The sequence below is a fragment of the Sorex fumeus genome, unplaced genomic scaffold (genome assembly GCF_029834395.1).
Source record: "Sorex fumeus unplaced genomic scaffold, SorFum_2.1 ptg000148l, whole genome shotgun sequence".
Taxonomy (NCBI): domain Eukaryota; kingdom Metazoa; phylum Chordata; class Mammalia; order Eulipotyphla; family Soricidae; genus Sorex; species Sorex fumeus.
The window spans coordinates 369,493-388,054 of NW_026606205.1; the positions used below are offsets into that span (position 1 = coordinate 369,493).

The following is an 18,562-nucleotide window of genomic DNA, read 5'->3' on the forward strand; positions in this document are numbered from 1 at the left end:
GCACCCCACTCCTCAAATCCGGGGGGGTGGGGTACCCGGACTTCAGGGTGTCTCAGTCCAGGGGTTCCGGGTCGGACCCCGTGAGCATCCCCTGTCTTGCCCAGAAACACGCACTTGCTTCCTCCCCTCCCCGGCCTGCCAGAGAGCAGCTGGACTTCTCGGGCTTTCTCCCCCAGAGCCCACCCACGTGCAAATCACTTCCTGTGGCTGAGGGGGTCTGAGCCCGGGACCTTCCTGCCCGCTGGCACCTTTGGGGCCCAGAACACCACATGCCTGCCCAGAGCCTGCCCCGAGGCCCTGCAGCCCATCCTGCCCAGATGCCCTAGAAATTTCCTCACCTGTCAAACAGGGACAGGCAGGTGGCCCCTTGGGTGGGTGGGGAGTGGGTGGGGTCCTCTTGGGCAGGAGAGGTGTCCATGTGAGGCTCACAGGGGCCTCTCCACGGGAGGCAGGGACCCGCGTGGTGGCGGCCTGGGGGTGCCCCGAGAGCTGGGTTGGCTGTGACAGGTGGGGAGCCCACGGCAGTTTCTGGGGCCCCGCCCCGCCTCCACGAGGCCCCGCCCCTGGCACTAAGCCCCGCCCTGACCCTAAGTCCCACCCACCGCGAGGCCCCGCCCCTCGGGCCCCATGCCCCGCCCCCGGCCTTTGTGACGTGCCCCCCACACCTGGCTGCACCCCTGCCCGCTAGCCCGAGCCACCACCCCGCTCGCTGGGGCTTGGCCCGTTGAGGCCGTTTAGGTCGGCGGGGAAAACGTCAGAACTCCCCTGAGACCATGAGGACCCGGGCTACCGGCGTCCTCCTCTCATTCCTGGCGGGTGAGTGGATTCCCACGACACCCTCAAGGCTTCCTGGCAGCTCCCACCCAGGTGAAGGGCAGAGGTGCTGGGGAGGATGAAGAAAACGGCCGAAATACGAGAAAGGGGGTCAGGGCGCTCACAGCCCCGTGTGCTGGGGACCCTGACAGTCCTTCACGCCTCGTAGTCTCTGCTGTGAAGCGTCAGGAATCGTTGGGAGAGCCCGATTCTGGTCACTTTGCCTGTCCTGCTCTACCAAGCTTACTCTTCCAGATACGCGGGCCTCAGTCTATCAGCACAAACATATGGGTTTATCTCAAGGGATGCTTCGGAGAGCAGTCACAGGAGCCCGGCCTCAGGGACCGTCCACATCTGGGCCCCCTTTCTGGCTTTCCGGGTCCTGTGTTCTGCCCATTCTGCCCTTCTCTCGCCTCTCGCCTCATTCTGTCCTACCCCTTTGTTCCCAAGCAGCTTCGTGCCCCGAAACTCCTCCAACCTCCTTTGAGTTTTCCAGAAACTTCTCCCCCACAGGTCACTATGCTCCCTCCCTCCCCAGATCTGCTCCCACTCCGCTGCCCTTCACCCTGCTTGGCCTCTGATCTTGGAATTCCCCCTCCCTGCCCCGGGGAGATACCACTGGTCACAGCACACCCCGAGTTCCTCATGGATGGAGTGGGGGGGCTCTCTGGGTTACCCTGGGAAGGCAGATGGGGACCCTGTGGATTCACTGAATTGCTCCCCGCTCCCCGCCAGCGCTGTTCCTGCCTCAGGCCCCTGCCAGGGACTCCGAAATTCCAGGCAGCCCTCTGTCTGACATGGAGTATGAACGCTTCTTCGCCCTCATGACCCCTACCTGGAAGGCAGAGACACTCTGTCGCATCCGAGCCACCCACGGCTGCCAGGACCCCAGCATCATTCAGCTGGACCAGTATGAAAATCACGGCTTGGTGCCCAATGGTGAGAGATGGACAGTGGCTCTGCCCTGAACCTCCGAGATTGGTGGCAGGTGTTGGGTGGCCCTTGCCCTGAGTCCATCTTGACGAGTCTTCCTTCCCTCAACTTCTCGGCATGCCTCCTTTTCTCCCCTCTCCCAGGCCCAATCTGCTCTGACCTTCCCTACGCCTCCTGGTTCGAGTCCTTCTGCCAGTTCTGTCAGTATCGTTGCTCCAATCATGTCTACTACGCCAAGGTGAGGCCCCGGGAAAAAGAGTGATGCCCCAGGGCTGAGGGAGAACAGGTGACAGCAGAGATGGGAGAAGCTTCCAGAATGGCCAGACTTAGGCCTCCTCCCTCACAGCCATGTGACCCTCGTGGACCCACAGTCTACACAGACACAGGCTCACTGGGCCCATTGGAGGTGTCCAAACGATCCTGCCTCCGGGGCCAAGTTGGGGAGAATGACTTGAACAGATAGAGGCTTCCGCTCGATTTCCTTCCAAGTCCAAACAGGGGATAAGGCTGGGTTTCCAGGGCTGGAGAGATAGCACAGTGGGTAGGGCGTTTGCCTTGCACGCGGCCGACCCGGGTTCGATTCCCAGCATTTTATATGGTCCCCTGAGCACCGCCAGGAGTAACTCCTGAGTACAGAGCCAGGAGTAACCCCTGTGCATCGCTGGGTGTGACCCAAAAAGGAAAGAAAAAAAAAAGGGCCGGGTTTCCAGACAAGTAGAGTCTTTACTGGCAGGGAAGTGCTGTGTCAGTCCAGAATATTCCACTGGTGGCCTTCATCCCTGTCCAGGGCCTGAGGGAGGCGGGAGGATAGGAGAAGTTGGCCCCCTGGGGATGGGATTTCCACTCTCCTCTGCTTGCAGAGGGTGCAATGCACCCAGTCCATCTCGGTCTTCTCGCCGAACGCTCTCAAAGAAATTTCTTTTGAAGCCCCGGCAATGGAAGTCACCTCACCGGCTGCTTCTTCCCACGCCACAGGTAACCCCGCCCCGCCCCCACAGGGATGCCCACCCGCAACCCATTCCTCGGCCCCAGAGCCGAGACTTCGGCAGCCGTGGAGGGGGGGGCGGGAAAGGTGTGGAGCTGGGAGGGTCGCCTCTCCTCATGAAGGGGTCCACAGCTGGGCCTTCAGCTGCCCGAGACTGGACGGGGTAACATGGACTCCAGCGGAAACAAGAGCCAAGGGCCCACACCCCACCCGCCGTGCTCCCAGGGAGGCCAAGTGCTCCTTGGAGTAGGACATGGCACTGAGTCACGTTCCTCCTACTGGGGGCCGGGTCTCGAGAGGCTGCTGTCAGGCTGACCCCCTCCAAATTGGGCACCCCCACACACACTCACCCCCACACCCATACACACTCCTCACACTCGTCTCCACCCCGACACTAACCCCCACACTCACCCCCATCTCCACTAGGGCACCTGAGCCTGTTCTGCACATGTCAGGGATGGAGGGGGTCGGGAGAGGAGCCCCGGGGCCCGCGGGCAGCCGTGGGGAGAGTGTCGGGCCTGCAGGAACAGTGGTCCTGGAGGGGATTTGATCCTTTTCATCTCAGGAACTTTGGAGCTCAAGAGCATGTGGAATGGAACAATGTTTTTCAAGGCCCAGCTGAAGTGGGGAGCCGGCCTTCTCCAAGCCCAAGTTAGGGACCAGTCCCTCATCCCCTCTGACCTGACCCAAGGTTCGGCCCTGAGTCCCTCCCCCATCTCCCAGATGCAGTTCCCCAAGCTCCCAGATGCAGTTCCCCAAAGCTCCCAGATGCAGTTCCCCAAAGCTCCCAGATGCAGTTCCCCAAGCTCCCTGATGCAGCTCCCCAATCAAAAGTTCCTCTGGGACTTTCATGAGTCCCCGCTCCTCTTGTTCACTTGAAAAAGGACCCCTGGCCACCTCTTTGTTTTTATGGTTTGCTTTTGGGCCATACCTGGCGGTGCCCAGGGATGACTACTCCTGGCTCTGCATCAGGAATTCTTCCTGGTGGTGCTCAGGGAACCCTATGGGATGTCGGGGATCGAACCCAGGTCAGCCGCGTGCAAGGCAAACGCCCTCCCCGCTGTGTTATCACTCCAGCCTGTCCCCCCCTCCTCCCCCTGCAGCTCTTGAGATTTGTTCTTCCCTACTTGCTCTCTCCTATGTGAGAGGGACAAAGGCTGGGGTGTGGGACATAGGGAAGGGAGGTTCGGAGAGAGGTGGCAAGGGGGGGGTCACGTCCTGCCCCCTCCCTAACCTCAGAGTAATAGTGATCTGGGTACTGTCTTTGTGTTTCCCCCATACTTGCCCGTATGAATGGTGGGATTGAAGCTGCTTTTCTAGCAGTGTGTGTGTGTGTGTGTGTGTGTGTGTGTGTGTGTGTGTGTGTCCCCGTCCCTCCCTCGGCGAATAAAGCCATCAGGGCCAGAAGCCTGACGGTGTCACCCCCTCCCTTCTCTTCCTCCGTCCTCCTCAGCCCCTGTTCCAGTCACGGAGAAACAGTCCTTCCGGTCCTGGTCCGAGCGGATCAACAGCAACATGGAAGGGCTGGTCCGGTCCCTCCTGTCCCAGGGAGGCCTGAGGCGAGAGCAGGAGCACAAGCAGGAGCAAGGCCAGGAGCGCAAGCAGGAGGAGGCCCAGGAGCACAAGCAGGAGCAAGGGCAGGAGCGCAAGCAGGAGGAAGCTCAGGAGCGCAAGCAGGAGCAAGGGCAGGAACGCAAGCAGGAGGAGGCCCAGGAGCACAAGGAGGAGAGCCAGGAGCACAAGGAGGAGAGCCAGGAGCACGCGGCGGAGGAAGAGCAAGAAGAGCAAGAGGAGGAGCAGGAGCAGGAGGAAGAGAGCAAGCAGGAGGAAGGACAGGGGACCGAGGGACTCACCGGGATGCTGAGAGGCCCAGAACCCAAGTACTAGCCGAGGAAGTGGGTCGCCCGGAGCGTGTCGGAAAACCGAGACGCCGCCCTTGATTTCAGTTCCTCAACTTAGCCACATCTGAGTCAGGCCAGACCCCCGCCGATGCCCTTGGATCAACTCAAAACTCAGTCCGTTCCAGCCAGACCCAGGGCTTTCCAACTGAGCACGGAGACACCGGCTGCCCCAATCACTGACTTACTGAGGCATCCCTCTCCCCCCCCCCACCCCCCCACGCCGTGCAAACTCTCTCCCTGAGCATGCAGTGCATGGAGGTCTGATCACGCATGCGCATATCAAACCCCAGCAGACTGGCTGCCACCCCAGCCCCAGTTTTTTCTCCCTTTTTCACAGAGTATAAAAATCTCCCTGGTCCGGCTCAGGGGGGGCCAGTGCTCAGAAATGTATTTCCCCGCCTCCTTGCATGTTACAAGAAATAAATCTTTGCCTTTATTGTCCTTTGTCCAATTGACTGACGGGAGCCCCGGCAGCAAAGTTTTTGCTTTGGGGAAAGACAAGTTCTAGGCTGAATCATTTTTGTTCTTTTGTTCCGGACCAAATTTGGTGGATGGTTGAAGCTTACTCCTGGCTCTGCATTCAGGCAGGGATCACTCGTGGAGGGCCTCAGAGAACCATACAGGGGGGCAGGGATCAGACCTAGGTTGGCCACGTGCAAGGTAAGTGCTCTACCCACTAAATATATATATATAAATGCATATAAATCCAGATCCCGGACGAGATCAGTGCAGTCTTTTGCCCCCGTGCCTCGGTGTCCCTTGCCGGGACCCCCTTGGAGGGGAGCGGATCGAGCTTTCCTCCCCGCCCCGACCGGGGCTCCGGCAGCCGAAGACCTCCAGGACCAGCCACCACCATGCTGAGACCACTCTCCGCACACATGAAGGTACTGGCAGAGGGACAAAGCCACGCGGGTTCCGGGGCCGAGACCTCCATGCCTACTCGAATTGGAGTCGAGCATCTTCCACCCAGATCCTCCAAATTCCAGTAGGCGGGGGTCACACCCACCACCTGGCCCCCTGGCGCCGTGTAATCCCATCAGCGGCCAAGACTCAAAGACTATAAAATCCAGATCCCGGAACCGCGCGGCCGCAAGACATCTTATCAGAACTTTTCTTTATGACATCTTATTATCTCATTCCTACTTTGGACAAACTTGCAGGCTATCGAATGTAGCCTGCCCACAGGGCAGAGTCTGGCAAACTCCCCGTGGCGTACCAAATATGCCAAATACCAGTAACAATGATGGGTCTCATTCTCCTAAAGAGCCGTGAATATAATCTCAGGGCTAGGATGAAAGAGACGTTACTGGGGCCTGCTCGAGGCAATCGACGATTAACAGGATGATGAAATGAAATGAAATATGTATATATTTTACACACACACACATATATATATATCACTTGTCATCCCTTTGCTCATCAATTTGCTCGAGCAGGCACCAGTAACGTCTCCATTCGTCCCTGTCATGTGTAGATAGTGTCACCCAATGGCACACGAAGAGCATCAAACTGTTCGTTCAGGGTCTTGACAAAGAAGTCCAACCATCTTGAGGTGGGCGACCAGGCATTCTTTTGACATCCCATGGAATCCAGTCGGTAACGGCTCTAGTCCAGCGGTCATCTCCAAATTGCATATACATACACACACACCACACACATACACACACACAAATATATATATATATATGCTTTTTCGGTAACACCCAGCGATGCTCAGGGATCACTCCTGGGAACTATATGGGATGCTGGGAATCGAACCAGAGTCAGCCGCGTGCAAGGCAAATGCCGTACCCGCTGTGCTATCTCTCCAGTCCCTCCACCCACCATATTATTTCTTGGGCCGAGGCAGAATTTTTTTCTCTCCATTGGCTGGAGTGATAGCACAGCGGTAGGGCGTTTGCCTTGCATGCAGCCAACATGGCCGACCCGAGTTCGAGTCCTCCGCCCCTCTCGGAGAGCCCGGCAAGCTACCGAGAGTATCTCGCCCGCACGGCAGAGCCTGGCAAGCTCCCCGTGACGTATTCGAAATGCCAAACAGTAACAACAAAGTCTCCAATGGAGACGTTACTGGGCCCGCTCGAGCAAATCGATGAACAACGGGAGGGCCTTTACCTTTACCTTTGGATCCCAGAGGGTGGGGCAGGCAGGACGACCTTGAACAGAGGGACTCTCAGCACCTCAACATCGGGTGCCTTCTAAGTCATCATCTTGGCCAGTTGTATCACGTCCACCAACATGGGTTTGAACTCAGGATCTGACCAACTAGGCAAGCAGTAAAAGCCATGCCTGCTCCCCACAACACCCAGTGCCCCATTCTGGTCCGTCCCAAGCAAGAAGATTCTTCCTGTTCATTCTCCTCCCCTCGCAGATGTAGGAAGTGTCACCGCCAAGGTGATGCACCCCAGGAACTCAGTGAATCCAAGAGACATGAATAAAAAGAACAATGAGGGGGCTGGAGTCATAGTCCAGCGGGGAGGGCATTGGCCTTACACGTGGCTGACCTGGGTTCAATCCCCAACATCCCATACGGTACCCTGAGCACCGCCAGGGGTAATTCCTGAGTGCAGAGCCAGGAGTAACCCCTGAGCATTGGTGGATGTGACCCAAAAAGAAAAAAAAAATCTCCGAGGATGGGAGAAGCATGCTGAAAGTAGACTATAGACCGAACATGATTGCCACTCAATGCCTCTTTTGCAAACCACAGCACCCAAAAGGAGAAAGAGAACAGAAGCAGGGTGGGATGGGGGGATGGGGGGTGGGAGGGATACTGGGATCAGTGATGGTGGAGAATGGGCACTGGTGGAGGGATGGGTGTTTGATCATTGTATAATTGAAACCCAAGCACAAAAATTTGTAAGTCTACAACCGTACCTCATGGTGTCTCACTAATAAAAATTGAAATAAAAAAAATTTTTTTTAAAAGAAAAAAATCAAAACAGGCTAAAAAAAGAACAAAGAGGATCCATTTAGAATACCAAAGCCCTGGCAGGTCCACCAAGACGTTCTCTCCTCCTCCTCCGACCTCCCTGCAGGCCCTCGGGGGCCACACCCACTCTCCCAGCTCTGGCCTCTTTGGACTGGACCCGTTTGGCTTCTGACACAACTGCCTATCTCACCCGTCAATCCCAACATGGGATTAAGCTCCATCCTAACGCTGCCCTACTCTCTGAGGTCCTGACATCAGCCATACATGTCCCTTGGAACCAGTCGTGGGTCTGGACCTCTCCAGGCTCTGATTAGTGTCACACTGTTGAGCGAGTGGCTGCCATTTCCTGTACCCGGGATCCTACAGAGGCAGCCCAAATGCCATCCCTGCCATCTTGTCGCAGCCATACTGAGAATTCCCCCTGGAAGGGGGGTTTCTGCTTCCAGAAAGCTGCAGATGCCTATCAAACCACCTCCTCTTCCCATTTCTCTAGGGGTACACATTTTTGTTGTTTTTCCTTGGTTTCAAGACCACACGCAGTGGTGATTGGGGCTTATTCTATGCTCTGGGAGCACTCCTGGTGGGGCTCTGTGGAGTGATCAGATGTGCTGAAGATCAAACCTAGAGTGGCCCCGTGCAAGGCAAGTGCCTTGCTCACTGCGCCATCAATCCAGGACCTGCCTCACACTTTCCTGCTCCTTTTTAAAGCAAAACTCCAGTGATTAAAGGGCATAAAAAGGAGAGATTTATGCCGGGTGGTCACATAGCCTCTTGCTGCAATCACACACATGGGTTCCCATCTTTTTCTGCCCTCTGAACCCATCCCGGAAGCCTCAGCCCAACCCATGGATTCCTAGAACCCCCTAATTCCTCATATCCCTTCTACCACCCCAAGGAGAAAGTTTAAGGTCTTTCCACTCATGCTTCTCATACAGACAAGATATGTGGGGTGTTCGTGTGTGTGTGTGTGTGTGTGTGTGTGTGTGTGTGGCTTTTGTGAGCGCGGGTCTTCCCTGCTCCCCATCACTACCCTGGCCCCATGCTCCCCTCCCAGATAAATAATAAGTAAACCACTAGCATGATTGGCCCCCAGAGATCAGGATGGGATAATCTCCTGATTAATGCCCCCAGGGGACCGCCTCTCCAGCAAGCTGAGAGTTCAGTTTCCATCCCACGGAGAATAACAGCTTGGGGTGTCTGGCGTTTTTCAGCAGAGGCTCTGGACCATACCTGGGGTGAGCAGCCATATCTGCTGTCTCCATATCCGGGCAGAGTCAGCCCCAGGATCTGCTCAGAAAAGGTGGAAGGGACCCGTGTGCTCCCAAGAACAGACATGGGGGATAGCCCCAGGGATGCGCCCTGAGGCCTCACCACCCCTGTCCTGCAGGGCTGGGTTGTGGAGGGGACAGGCCAGGCCACCCAGACCATGTGGGTGGGTGTGACAGCCTGCAAGGGTCCTCCCAGGACACTGCACACAGCCCCCAGACATGCTCCATGTCAGCCCAACGGGCCCATGTTCCCAAGCTCCGGAAGGACCCGGATGTCCAGGGTCAGGATCTGGCTGGCTCAGGGCCCCCCTGTCCCCAGCTCCTTCCCTCCCTGCCCCATCTTGCCTCCTGGGGAGAGCTTCACCTAGCCAGGACAGCCCCACCCAGCTGGGCAGGGCACAGCCCATAATACTAAGTCTCCTCCTTGGCCCCCACCCCCTCCAGGATGGAGGCCATCCCATAATAGCCACCCACAGGAGACATTCCGCGGTGACCGCCCCCTCCCTGCAGAGCTGCCTGAGCAGACATCCCATAATAGCCGGCCGCCCATTTCCCTGGGTGAGGCCGTGGGGGAGCCGGAGGAAATGGAGGCGCCAGAGGGCCCCAGCGTGGGGCAGGACCCGGAGGAGAGTGGCCATCTCCGGGGACTGGGCCCCAGGACGCCCGGCAGGTGGAAGGCGGGGCCCTCGGGCCCACACCACCCGGCTCTGGGCCCGGGGACCCTCCGCGGGACCCGGGGACCACCTGTCCCCCGGAGCCCCCAGGTGGCTGCTGGGTAGGGGACCTGCCTAGGAGGGGCCCGGGCGCCCAGCGTGTGCCCTCGGGTGGGTCTCAGGGCTTGTCCCCGGCTCTGGGGGCCCCGGGCAGCGGTCAGGGAAGAGGAGCAGAGATGCGGGCTGGGGGGCTGGGGAGAGCTGCTGGCCGCCCCCTCCCCCCCAGCAGCATCCCATAATAATCCCCCAGCCCCAGCCCCCCTCCCACACGCGCCATCCCATAATATGTGCCGAGAAGCCGTCCCCGCAGTAGGTACAAAGAGCTATCCCATAATAAGCGCCCCACCCCCACCGCCACCCCCCCAAGTGGGCCCCCCCCAGTCACATGCAGCCGGTGCCATCCCCCGCTGCTCCCCCCTCTGGCCACCAAAGGCCCTGCCAGCCCATAATAGTCTTGCCTCTGGTCGCAGGAGGCCTCCAGCCCATAATACTCCCTCCCACCACCGCCCCCCTTCCCGCCCAGCACCCCTTCCTCCCGCCTCCACTTGGAGCCGGGCCTGAGCAGCCCATAATACTCCCCGGTCTCCCAAGGCTGTGGCAGCCCATAATAGTCTCCCTGTCTCCTAAGGCCTCTGCATCCCATAATACTGCCAGCCGCCTGACCTGTGGGCCAAAGCCCAGCCCTGCACACGCATCCAGGCTGTGTCAGCGCCAGGCTCCCTCCTGGCCCCCTCCCGCGCCGCGCCCCCGCCCTGCTGGCCTGGGCCCCTCTCCAGCCCCACCCTGGCCCCCCAGCGTCCTCGCTGGCCGCTTCCTCCAGGCCCCTGTCCTCTGCCTCCAGGCTCCTGCCCACCCTGTGCTGTCTCTGTGTCCTGGGCAGCAGCAGCAGCAGCGGGCACGGTCGGGAGACAGTGTCCCCTGGGGCCACGGGCCAGCGGCTGCCCTGCCTCTGTCTGCTGGACCTGGGGCCTGCGAACGTGCCCAGCCTGACTTGCTTCTCCTGCCCACCCACCCCCCCTTGCCCTGTTTGTTTTTTGTTTTGGGGCCACACCCAGCAATGCTCATGGGTTGCTCCTGACTCTGCACTCAGAAATTACTCCTGGCGCTTGGGCGGGCAGGGGGGGACCATATGGGATGCTGGGATTGAACTCGGGTCTGCAGCGTGAAGGGAAAGCGCCCTGGCCTGGGTACACCCGTGTCCCCTAGATCCCGCGTGCTCTTCCCAAAGCACGGCCCCTGGCCATCACAGATGTCACACACACCCTTGGCACCTGCTCCCCTAGGCTTCTGGGGGACAGACCTCCTCATTTAAGGGTGCTTTGGGGTGCCTTTGCAAGGAGCTACTCTGACAGGCATCTTCCAGGAGGGAGAACAGAATCTCAGAGTCCCATTACAGAGAAGTGACAGCGGAAATCCTCACTCAGGCAGGTTCTTTCATCTAAAGGGTTTTAAGGTATTTGTTTATGGGGGTAGGGTAGAGGGTGGGGTTGAGATTTATTCCGGGATCTGCACTCAGGAATCATTATTGATGGTTCCGGGGTGCATATGTGGTGCTATGGGTCAAAGTCCAGCTGGCCTCTTGCATGCATGCATGCTGTACTCTCATTCTGAGAGCCATGGCATCCCCCGAACCCTCTGGGAGAAAGTTCTCTGTCACCGCCTCTGGAAAGGACAGCAGGGCGACACCTATGGGCCTCCAGGGTCTCCCAGAAGAAAGGGCAGAAGGCCTGGTGGGACCGGAGACCCCTCCCCGTGTCTCCCAGTTTCTGAGCGGCCCTCCCTGCTGGCATTTCCTTCAGAGTGCTTCAGAACCTTCTCTGCCTGGCATCCCTCCCTGCTGAATTTCTTTGCCTCGTTCTCCTGAATTTTTAAAAAAAATTTTATATACATTTTATTTTTGTAAAAGTAGTTCACAATTGGGGCTGGAGTGATAGCACAACGGGGAGGGCGTTTGTCTTGCACGCAGCCGACAAGGGTTCTATTCCCAGCATCCCATAGGGTCCCCCGAGCACCGCCAGGAGTGATTCCTGAGTGCAGAGCCAGGAGTAACCCCTGTGCATTGCCGGGTGTGACGCAAAAAGAAAAACAGAAAAGTAGTTCACAATAGTTTATTACAGATAATATTCAGACACCAATTCCACCATCGAGCACCTTCCCACCACAATAAGAGGAAACTGTGTGAAGGTTCTTGTATTTCATTCTGGAGCCATATAAGCCCGTAGATAAGAATATACAAGCAAGTATGTTAAAACCAAACATATGTGTGTTACTTTTGATAAGTAAGTGAGATAGATTTTAAGAAGTCCTGAATTTCTTTTCTTTTTTCATTTTGAATCACACCCAATGATGCTCAGGGGGTTACTCCTGGCTCTGCGCTCAGGAATCACTCCTGGCGGTGCTCGGGGGACCCTATGGGATGCTGGGAATCGAACCTGGGTCAGCCATGTACCAGGCAAACGCCCTACCCGCTGTGTTATCACTCCAACCCTGGAAGTCCTGAATTTCTTGAGGCCAGTGAGCGTTAGTTACTCCCTTCCCAGCCCCAAGTTCTCTCTCAGCAGGTGGCGGGACACTCAGGTGAGGAGACTCAGCACCGAAACCCCAGGGCAGGTCACCTCTCCAGTGGCGGGAGGGACAGCCTGAAGTGCGGTGCCTGAAACTTCCATCCCACATTCAACAAATGCAGCCTCTGGCCATACGGGTGTAAGCACCTTGGCCAGCCCCCGCAAACACCCCACCCTTGTGTGAGCCCCAAGGAACACATGCTAAGTCTCCCAGTGCATGGAGTGTAAAGGCAGCGAGCATGGCCACTGACCACACGGCCAGGAGTGTCTGCCAGCCTGGCCTGCCATTTAGCCCAACACCAGCAACAACCAACAAGTAAATGGGGAGGAAATCTGAAAAAAAAAATCAATAAAAACAAACAAACAAAAAAAAGAAATCAATAAAATAAAAACCGTTTTTTGTTGTTTTGTTTTTTTGGGCCACACCTAGCAATGTTCAAGGGTAGGGTTTTGTTCCTCCTGGCTCTGCACTCAGGAATGACTCCTGGTAGTGTTTGGGGGAGCATATGGGATGCCGGGGATCGAACCCAGGTTGGCCACGTGCAAGGCAAGCGCCCTATCTGCTGTAATATTGCTCCAGCCCCAAAACACTTTTCTAGCTCCCAAAGGGATGTCCTATTTTGGTTTTGGGATTTGGGGCCACACCTGGCAGTGCTCAGGCCTTACTCCTGGCTCTGTATTCAGGAGTCAGTTCTGAAGGGGGTCAGGGGACCCTAGGAGGTACCAGGAATTAAACCAGGGCCAGCTGCATGCAAGTTAAGTGCCTTATCCCTTCCAGCCCTTGTCCCAAAATTGTTATCAGTGTATACAAAGAATGTTTTTATTTAATTTTCTTTCGGTTGTAGGGGCCACATTTGGCAGTGCTAGGGGACTGCACCTGGCTCTCTGCTCAGGGAGCACCCCTGGCGGGTATCTGGGAATTAAGTGGGGAGCCAGAGATTGGATCTGGATTGGCCGCGTGCACAGCAGGCCCCTCCCCGCTGTCCTATCTCTCCAGTCCTCCATAGAGAGTATTTTTAGAAGCTAACAGTGCTGGTCTTCCTCTATATCTCGGACTTCCTGTTTTCTGCTTTTAGATTTTTCTCAACTTCAGACAGGCCTAGGGATCAGGATTTTTCACATATTGTTTCTGCCGTGTGTGTGTGTGTGTGTGTGTGTGTGTGTGTGTGTGTGTGTGTGTGGTGTTGGAGATCAGGGTCTCAGGGCCAGGGCGATAGTACAGCCGGGAGGGCGCTTGACTTGCATGTGGCTGGCCTGGGTTCAATCCCCAGCATCCCAGATGGTTCCTGAGTTTCTGAGCCTGCCAGGAGTAACTCCTGAGCACCCCTAGATGTAACGCAAAAACAAAAGCAAATTCAGGGTCTCAAAAAATGGAGGCAAGGGGCTGGAACGATCGTATGGTACAGTGGGTAGGGCATTTGCCTTGCATGCCAACCTGGGTTTGATCCCTGGCATCCCAAATGGTCCCCTGAGCACCTCCAGAGATAATTCCTGAGTATAGAGCAGAGCAAGGAATAACCCCTGAGCATTGCCAGGTGGACCCAAAAAGAAAAATAAAGGAAGCAATGGAAGATCCTCCAAACATTGCCCAGGAGTGATTCTTGAATGCAGAGCCAGGAATAACACTGGGTGTGGAGGAGGAGGAGGAGGAGGAGAAGGAGGAGGAGGAGGAGGAAGAAGAAGAAGAAGAAGAAGAAGAAGAAGAAGAAGAAGAAGAAGAAGAAGAAGAAGAAGACAAGAAGAAGAAGAAGAAGAAGAAGAAGAAGAAGAAGAAGAAGAAGAAGAAGAAGAAGAAGAAGAAGAAGAAGAAGGAAGAGGACGGGATGAGGAGGAGAAGAGGAAGAAAAGGAGGAGAAGGAGGAGGATGAGGAAGAGGAAGAGGAGGATGAGGACAAGGAGGAGGATGGGGAGGATGTGACGAGGAGGAGGAGGAAGAGGAAGAGGAAGAAGAGGAAGAAGAAGGAGGAAAGGAGAAGAGGAAGAGGAGGAGGAGGAGGAGGAGGAGGAAGAAAAGAAGCAGCAAGCAATTGCTCTTCTGCTAAGCTACATTCCAGCCCCCCAAATTATATTTGGGCAAACACAGTAGTGTGGAACCAGCAGGGCTACCCCAGTGGTGTTTGGAAAGTCATGCACACCCCAGGTTACACTCCAACCCTTGAAGCAACCTCTCTAGCCAACTGTGCATAACCTTACTATTATGTGGGGGATCAAGGCAGCGCTCAGGGGCTATGGCTGGCCCTGTGCTCAACAGTAACCCATATGTAGTGCTGGGGACTAGAGCTGGGATGGGAGGCCAGAGAGAGTTGAGTAGGTAAGGTGCTTGCCTTGCGTGTGGCTGACCCAGTTCAATTCCTGGCACCCTACAGTGTCCCCTGAGCCCCTGCTAGGAGTGATCCCTGAGCACCGAGCCAGAAGTAAGCCCTGAGCACAGCTGGGTGTGGAGAGGAAAGAAAGAAAGAAAGAAAGAAAGAAAGAAAGAAAGAAAGGAAGGAAGGAAGGAAGGAAGGAAGGAAGGGAGGGGGGGAGGGAGGGGGGAGGGAGGGAAGAAGAGGAGGAGGAGGAGGAAGGAAGGAAGGAAGGAAGGAAGGAGAGGGAGGGAGAAGGCAGGGAGGAAGAAACTAGTGTCAGCTACAGCAAGGCAAGATTCTTAACTTCTGTGCTATCTCGCTCCCTGTGTTATCTTAAGCTTCCTCAGCCCGGAAGTGTGAGGATTTTCTAACCCTCGGATGGGGGAACCTGGATTTCAGGGCTCAGGATTTTCCTGTTCTGTCCCTGCCCCCGCCCATTTGGGAACTGAGGACGCCTGTGAGAATGGCAGAGCTTCCGGCTCAGTAACTTCCCCAGCCTGGAACTGTGAGTCTTGGTGCCCCTCTGCCTGCGTCCTGCCCTCCAGCTCTCCTTCCCTCTCGGCCTGAGACTGGAGCCCACTGTGGGGCTCTGACTTGGGCAAACTCCCCAGCAGAGCTGACACCAGCTCACCCGAGATTTCAGCCTGGACCGCTCAGGGCTCTGCCTCCACAGCACCATCACGCACGCATCCCCCTGGGCTAGGCTAAGAGGCCCCCCACCAACCCTCCCGCCCCCTCTAAGCGCCTCATTTCCTGTCACTACCCCACCACGGAGTATGTCAGTAGGTCAAACACTCCAGGGACTTCCCTGCCCACACCAGTGTCTTGTGCTCCATTCTTGCATTTCCCGTGATGGCTTCAAGGTATCAGTGTTGACTGGTCCCATTGGACAGTTACCTGCTTCAGGACCAGGCTCCTCTCCATCATCCCACAGCTCTTGGGCGGGCACTTCCTTTTTCCACAGCGCCCTCTAGTGGGATAGAGCGATAGTACAGCCAGTGGGTAAGTCTGCCTGCAGGGGGTTCCAATGGGCACAGCTAGGAGTGATCCCTGAGTTCAGAGCCAGGAGTAAGCCCTGAGCACAGGCGAATGTCATACACACACACACACACACACACACACACACACACACACACACACACACGTAAACAAGGCACTCTGTAGAGGCCAAACATCAAAGAACCAGGGGTCAGAGCTGTAGTACAGCAGGGAGGGCGTTTGCCTTGCACGCGGACAACCTGGGTTCGGTCCCCAGCATCCCATATGGTCTCTGGAGAACCACCAGGAGTAATTCCTGACTGCAGAGCCAGGAGTAAGCCCTGAGCATCATTGGGTGTCACCCTAAAAAAACCAACTAACTAACCAACAAAAAAATTAAAGGATCAAACACACACAGATCTCTAGACAGCTTCTGTTGGCACTCCCGGGGAAGAAAAAGAATAAACTCTGCGAATCAGAGCCTTTGGGAAAACTGCAGTCTGTGAGGAGAGGAGGCTCGTTACCTGAGGCTTAGTGACTTTCGGATTCTCTCATCTCTCTACGTGGAAAAGTACTCAGTGAGTCTCACGCCCTACCCACTGCATTAGCTGGGTGATTTTATTTTTTTATTATGATTATTTTGCTTTTTGGGTCACACCCAGCGATGCACAGGGGTTACTCCTAGCTCTGCATTCAGGAATAACTCCTGGCAGTGCTCACGGGACCATATGGGATGCTGGGAATCGAACCCGGGTCAGCCACGTGCAAGGCAAAAGCCCTACCCGCGGTGCTATCACTCCAGCCCCAGCTGGGTGATTTTAAGTGAATTCTAGAATTGGTGTTTAGTTCAGCTTGAATAGAGTGGATAGAGATTTTGGACCATGTTGATGTTCGGTACTCTCAGCGGAAGGGCCGGGGTCCTGGACACCGAGGAGGATGCAATAAGGAACAGGTGCTTACTCTCAGGTTCTACAGAGCAGCCCCAGGGCAGCGCCCCCCACCCCACTCCAGGCAAGGTGTTCCTCACCTGCCTGAGTGCGACCACCTGGCGACTTGAGGACAGGCTAAGAAATCCGGTGAGTTCCAAGCTTTAGCCACTAGGGGGCGGTGTACACCCGTACATCTTCTTAGACTTTCACCAACCCCAACCACCCATCAGTGCGTATCCGCTAGCACAAAAGGGATAGAGAGACCGAGAGGCAGAAACGCAGTAAGTACACACAAAGGCAAAAGTCCCCACCCCCGCCCCCAACAAGGTTAAGGCCTCAGGATGTGGGGAGCCGCTGCTTCAGCCCCACCCCAGCCTCGGATTCTGGGAAACAGGGCAAGGACCCCCGGGTGGCCCAGTCACACCCCTTCCCTTCCTCCTCACCCCCAGCTTGCCAAGAACAACGGGTTCCCATGCTCACAGACACCCCCACCCTGAAAACTCTTCTGCTTCCCTTTTCTCTCCCAGGGCAGCCCCACCCCTGAAGAGGGCAGGTGTGATTCCTGACACCCCCCCCCCATGGGCTCCACAGCTCACCCCCACCAGCCCTCCCTCCCCAGCCCCTAGGACTTAAGCTGCGTGAGAAGGTTGAGCACCACCCTAGTGGTGAGACAAGCCCCTGGGAAGTTCTCAGCACTTTACCACAGCTGTGGCCCGAAGCGTGACGCGGGGACCCATCCTTGGTGGAAGCCCCCCCAGAGCCAAAGATTTTTCACACAAGACTGTGATTTGTCCTTCTCATTCTCCCTGCCCACAAGTGTCCACTGGACTTTTCCAGAGGTTTCTTGAAGTGCAAGGATGTCATCTTGCAGCTAACGGCCTGAACGCTTATGCACCTGGAATTGAAAACTGAACACAGCATGAGCCGACGTTTCTTAGAATCGATTTTCTTTTGAACATTAAAAAAAAAATAAAGCAATTGGGGGCCGGAACAATAATACAGCAGGTAGGAAACCTGCCTTGCACACTACTGACTCGGGTTCGAGCCCTGGCACCCCAAAGGGTCCCCTGAGACCTGCTAAGAGTGATCCCTGAGTACAAGGCTGGGAGTAATGCCTGAGCACCACATGTGGTCCCCAAACAAGAAAAATTAAATAAATAAAGATCGGGTAGGGTTGTGTTCAGTAGGTTACAGCATGATATCTTGCGCGTGGAGAATCTGAATTCCATCCCCAGCGTGGCAAAATAAATTAAACTAAAAACAAATTATGTGTGTGGGGAATCACATGTCCCCGCAAACCTCAGAGTCGTTATAGGGCCCAGTCGTTATAGGGTAGTGCTGGGTGGATATGTTGGGGAGGGAGGTAGACCCAGAGCTTTGCTGAGGTCTCTTGGGCCACCTCAGGAATCCTAATTTTAAGTGAAAGATTGAGAGAATTCCAAAGGCAGGGCAGGTGTGGCCTCTAAGACTCCTTGGATGTGATTCCTGGTATACTGGGGGCTCCCCCAAGCAATGTCAGGGAGGCCCCAGGAGCACTGGGGGTTGAGTACTGCCTGCAGGAGCCACGAGTCCCCTGAGCTCTCCATAGGGATCTACAAAGAAAAACGAGAAAGGGGCCGGAGCAATAATCCAGCAGGGAGGGCGTTTGCCTTGCACGCAGCCAACCTGGGTTCGATCCCCGGCATCTCATAAGGTCCCTTAAGCACTGCCAGGAGTGATTCCTGAGTGCAGAGCCAGGAGGAACCCCTGAGCATTGCCTGGTGTGACCCAAAAAGAAAAAAAAATTAAGATATTATTTTGGGAAAGAGTCAAAAAAAGGGGGGCAGGAGGAGGTGGGATCCCCTGGAAAGGGGCAACGGGACCAAGAATTTAGAGGGAGAAAAGCTCCCCTGTCTCTGTGCCCCGTGCCGAGAGTCACGTAAAGGCAGTGTGTCACCAAGCGTGAGGAAAGGTCTTTGGTTTCGAACACATCCGTGCAGGAAGACTTCCTCCTGGGAACCGGGGGGTGGGGCACCCGTGGCAAAACCTGTTTGTGGTCAGTCAGAAAATTTCATCATACTTTGATTTGGTTTGATTGAGGCTTGGGTGCCAGGCCGGGCAGTACCCAGGGCTCACTCCTGGCTCCGGGCTTAGGGAATCTCTCGAGCGGTGCCCTTAGCTTATGTAGCTCTGGCGATCCGAGCTAAAGGCTGGCGGCAAGTGGT

General features: G+C 56.0%; 1 protein-coding gene across 1 annotated transcript; it reads left to right on the forward strand.

Annotated features, from left to right (window-relative positions):
* Positions 1 to 773: 773 nt before the first annotated feature.
* LOC130016194 (acrosin-binding protein-like) lies at positions 774 to 4,618 on the forward strand. Its single transcript, XM_056106867.1, has 5 exons — positions 774 to 816; positions 1,549 to 1,752; positions 1,890 to 1,984; positions 2,607 to 2,721; positions 4,197 to 4,618. Exons 1-5 carry the CDS (start codon positions 774 to 776, stop codon positions 4,616 to 4,618), a joined length of 879 nt encoding a protein of 292 aa, XP_055962842.1.
* Positions 4,619 to 18,562: the final 13,944 nt, after the last annotated feature.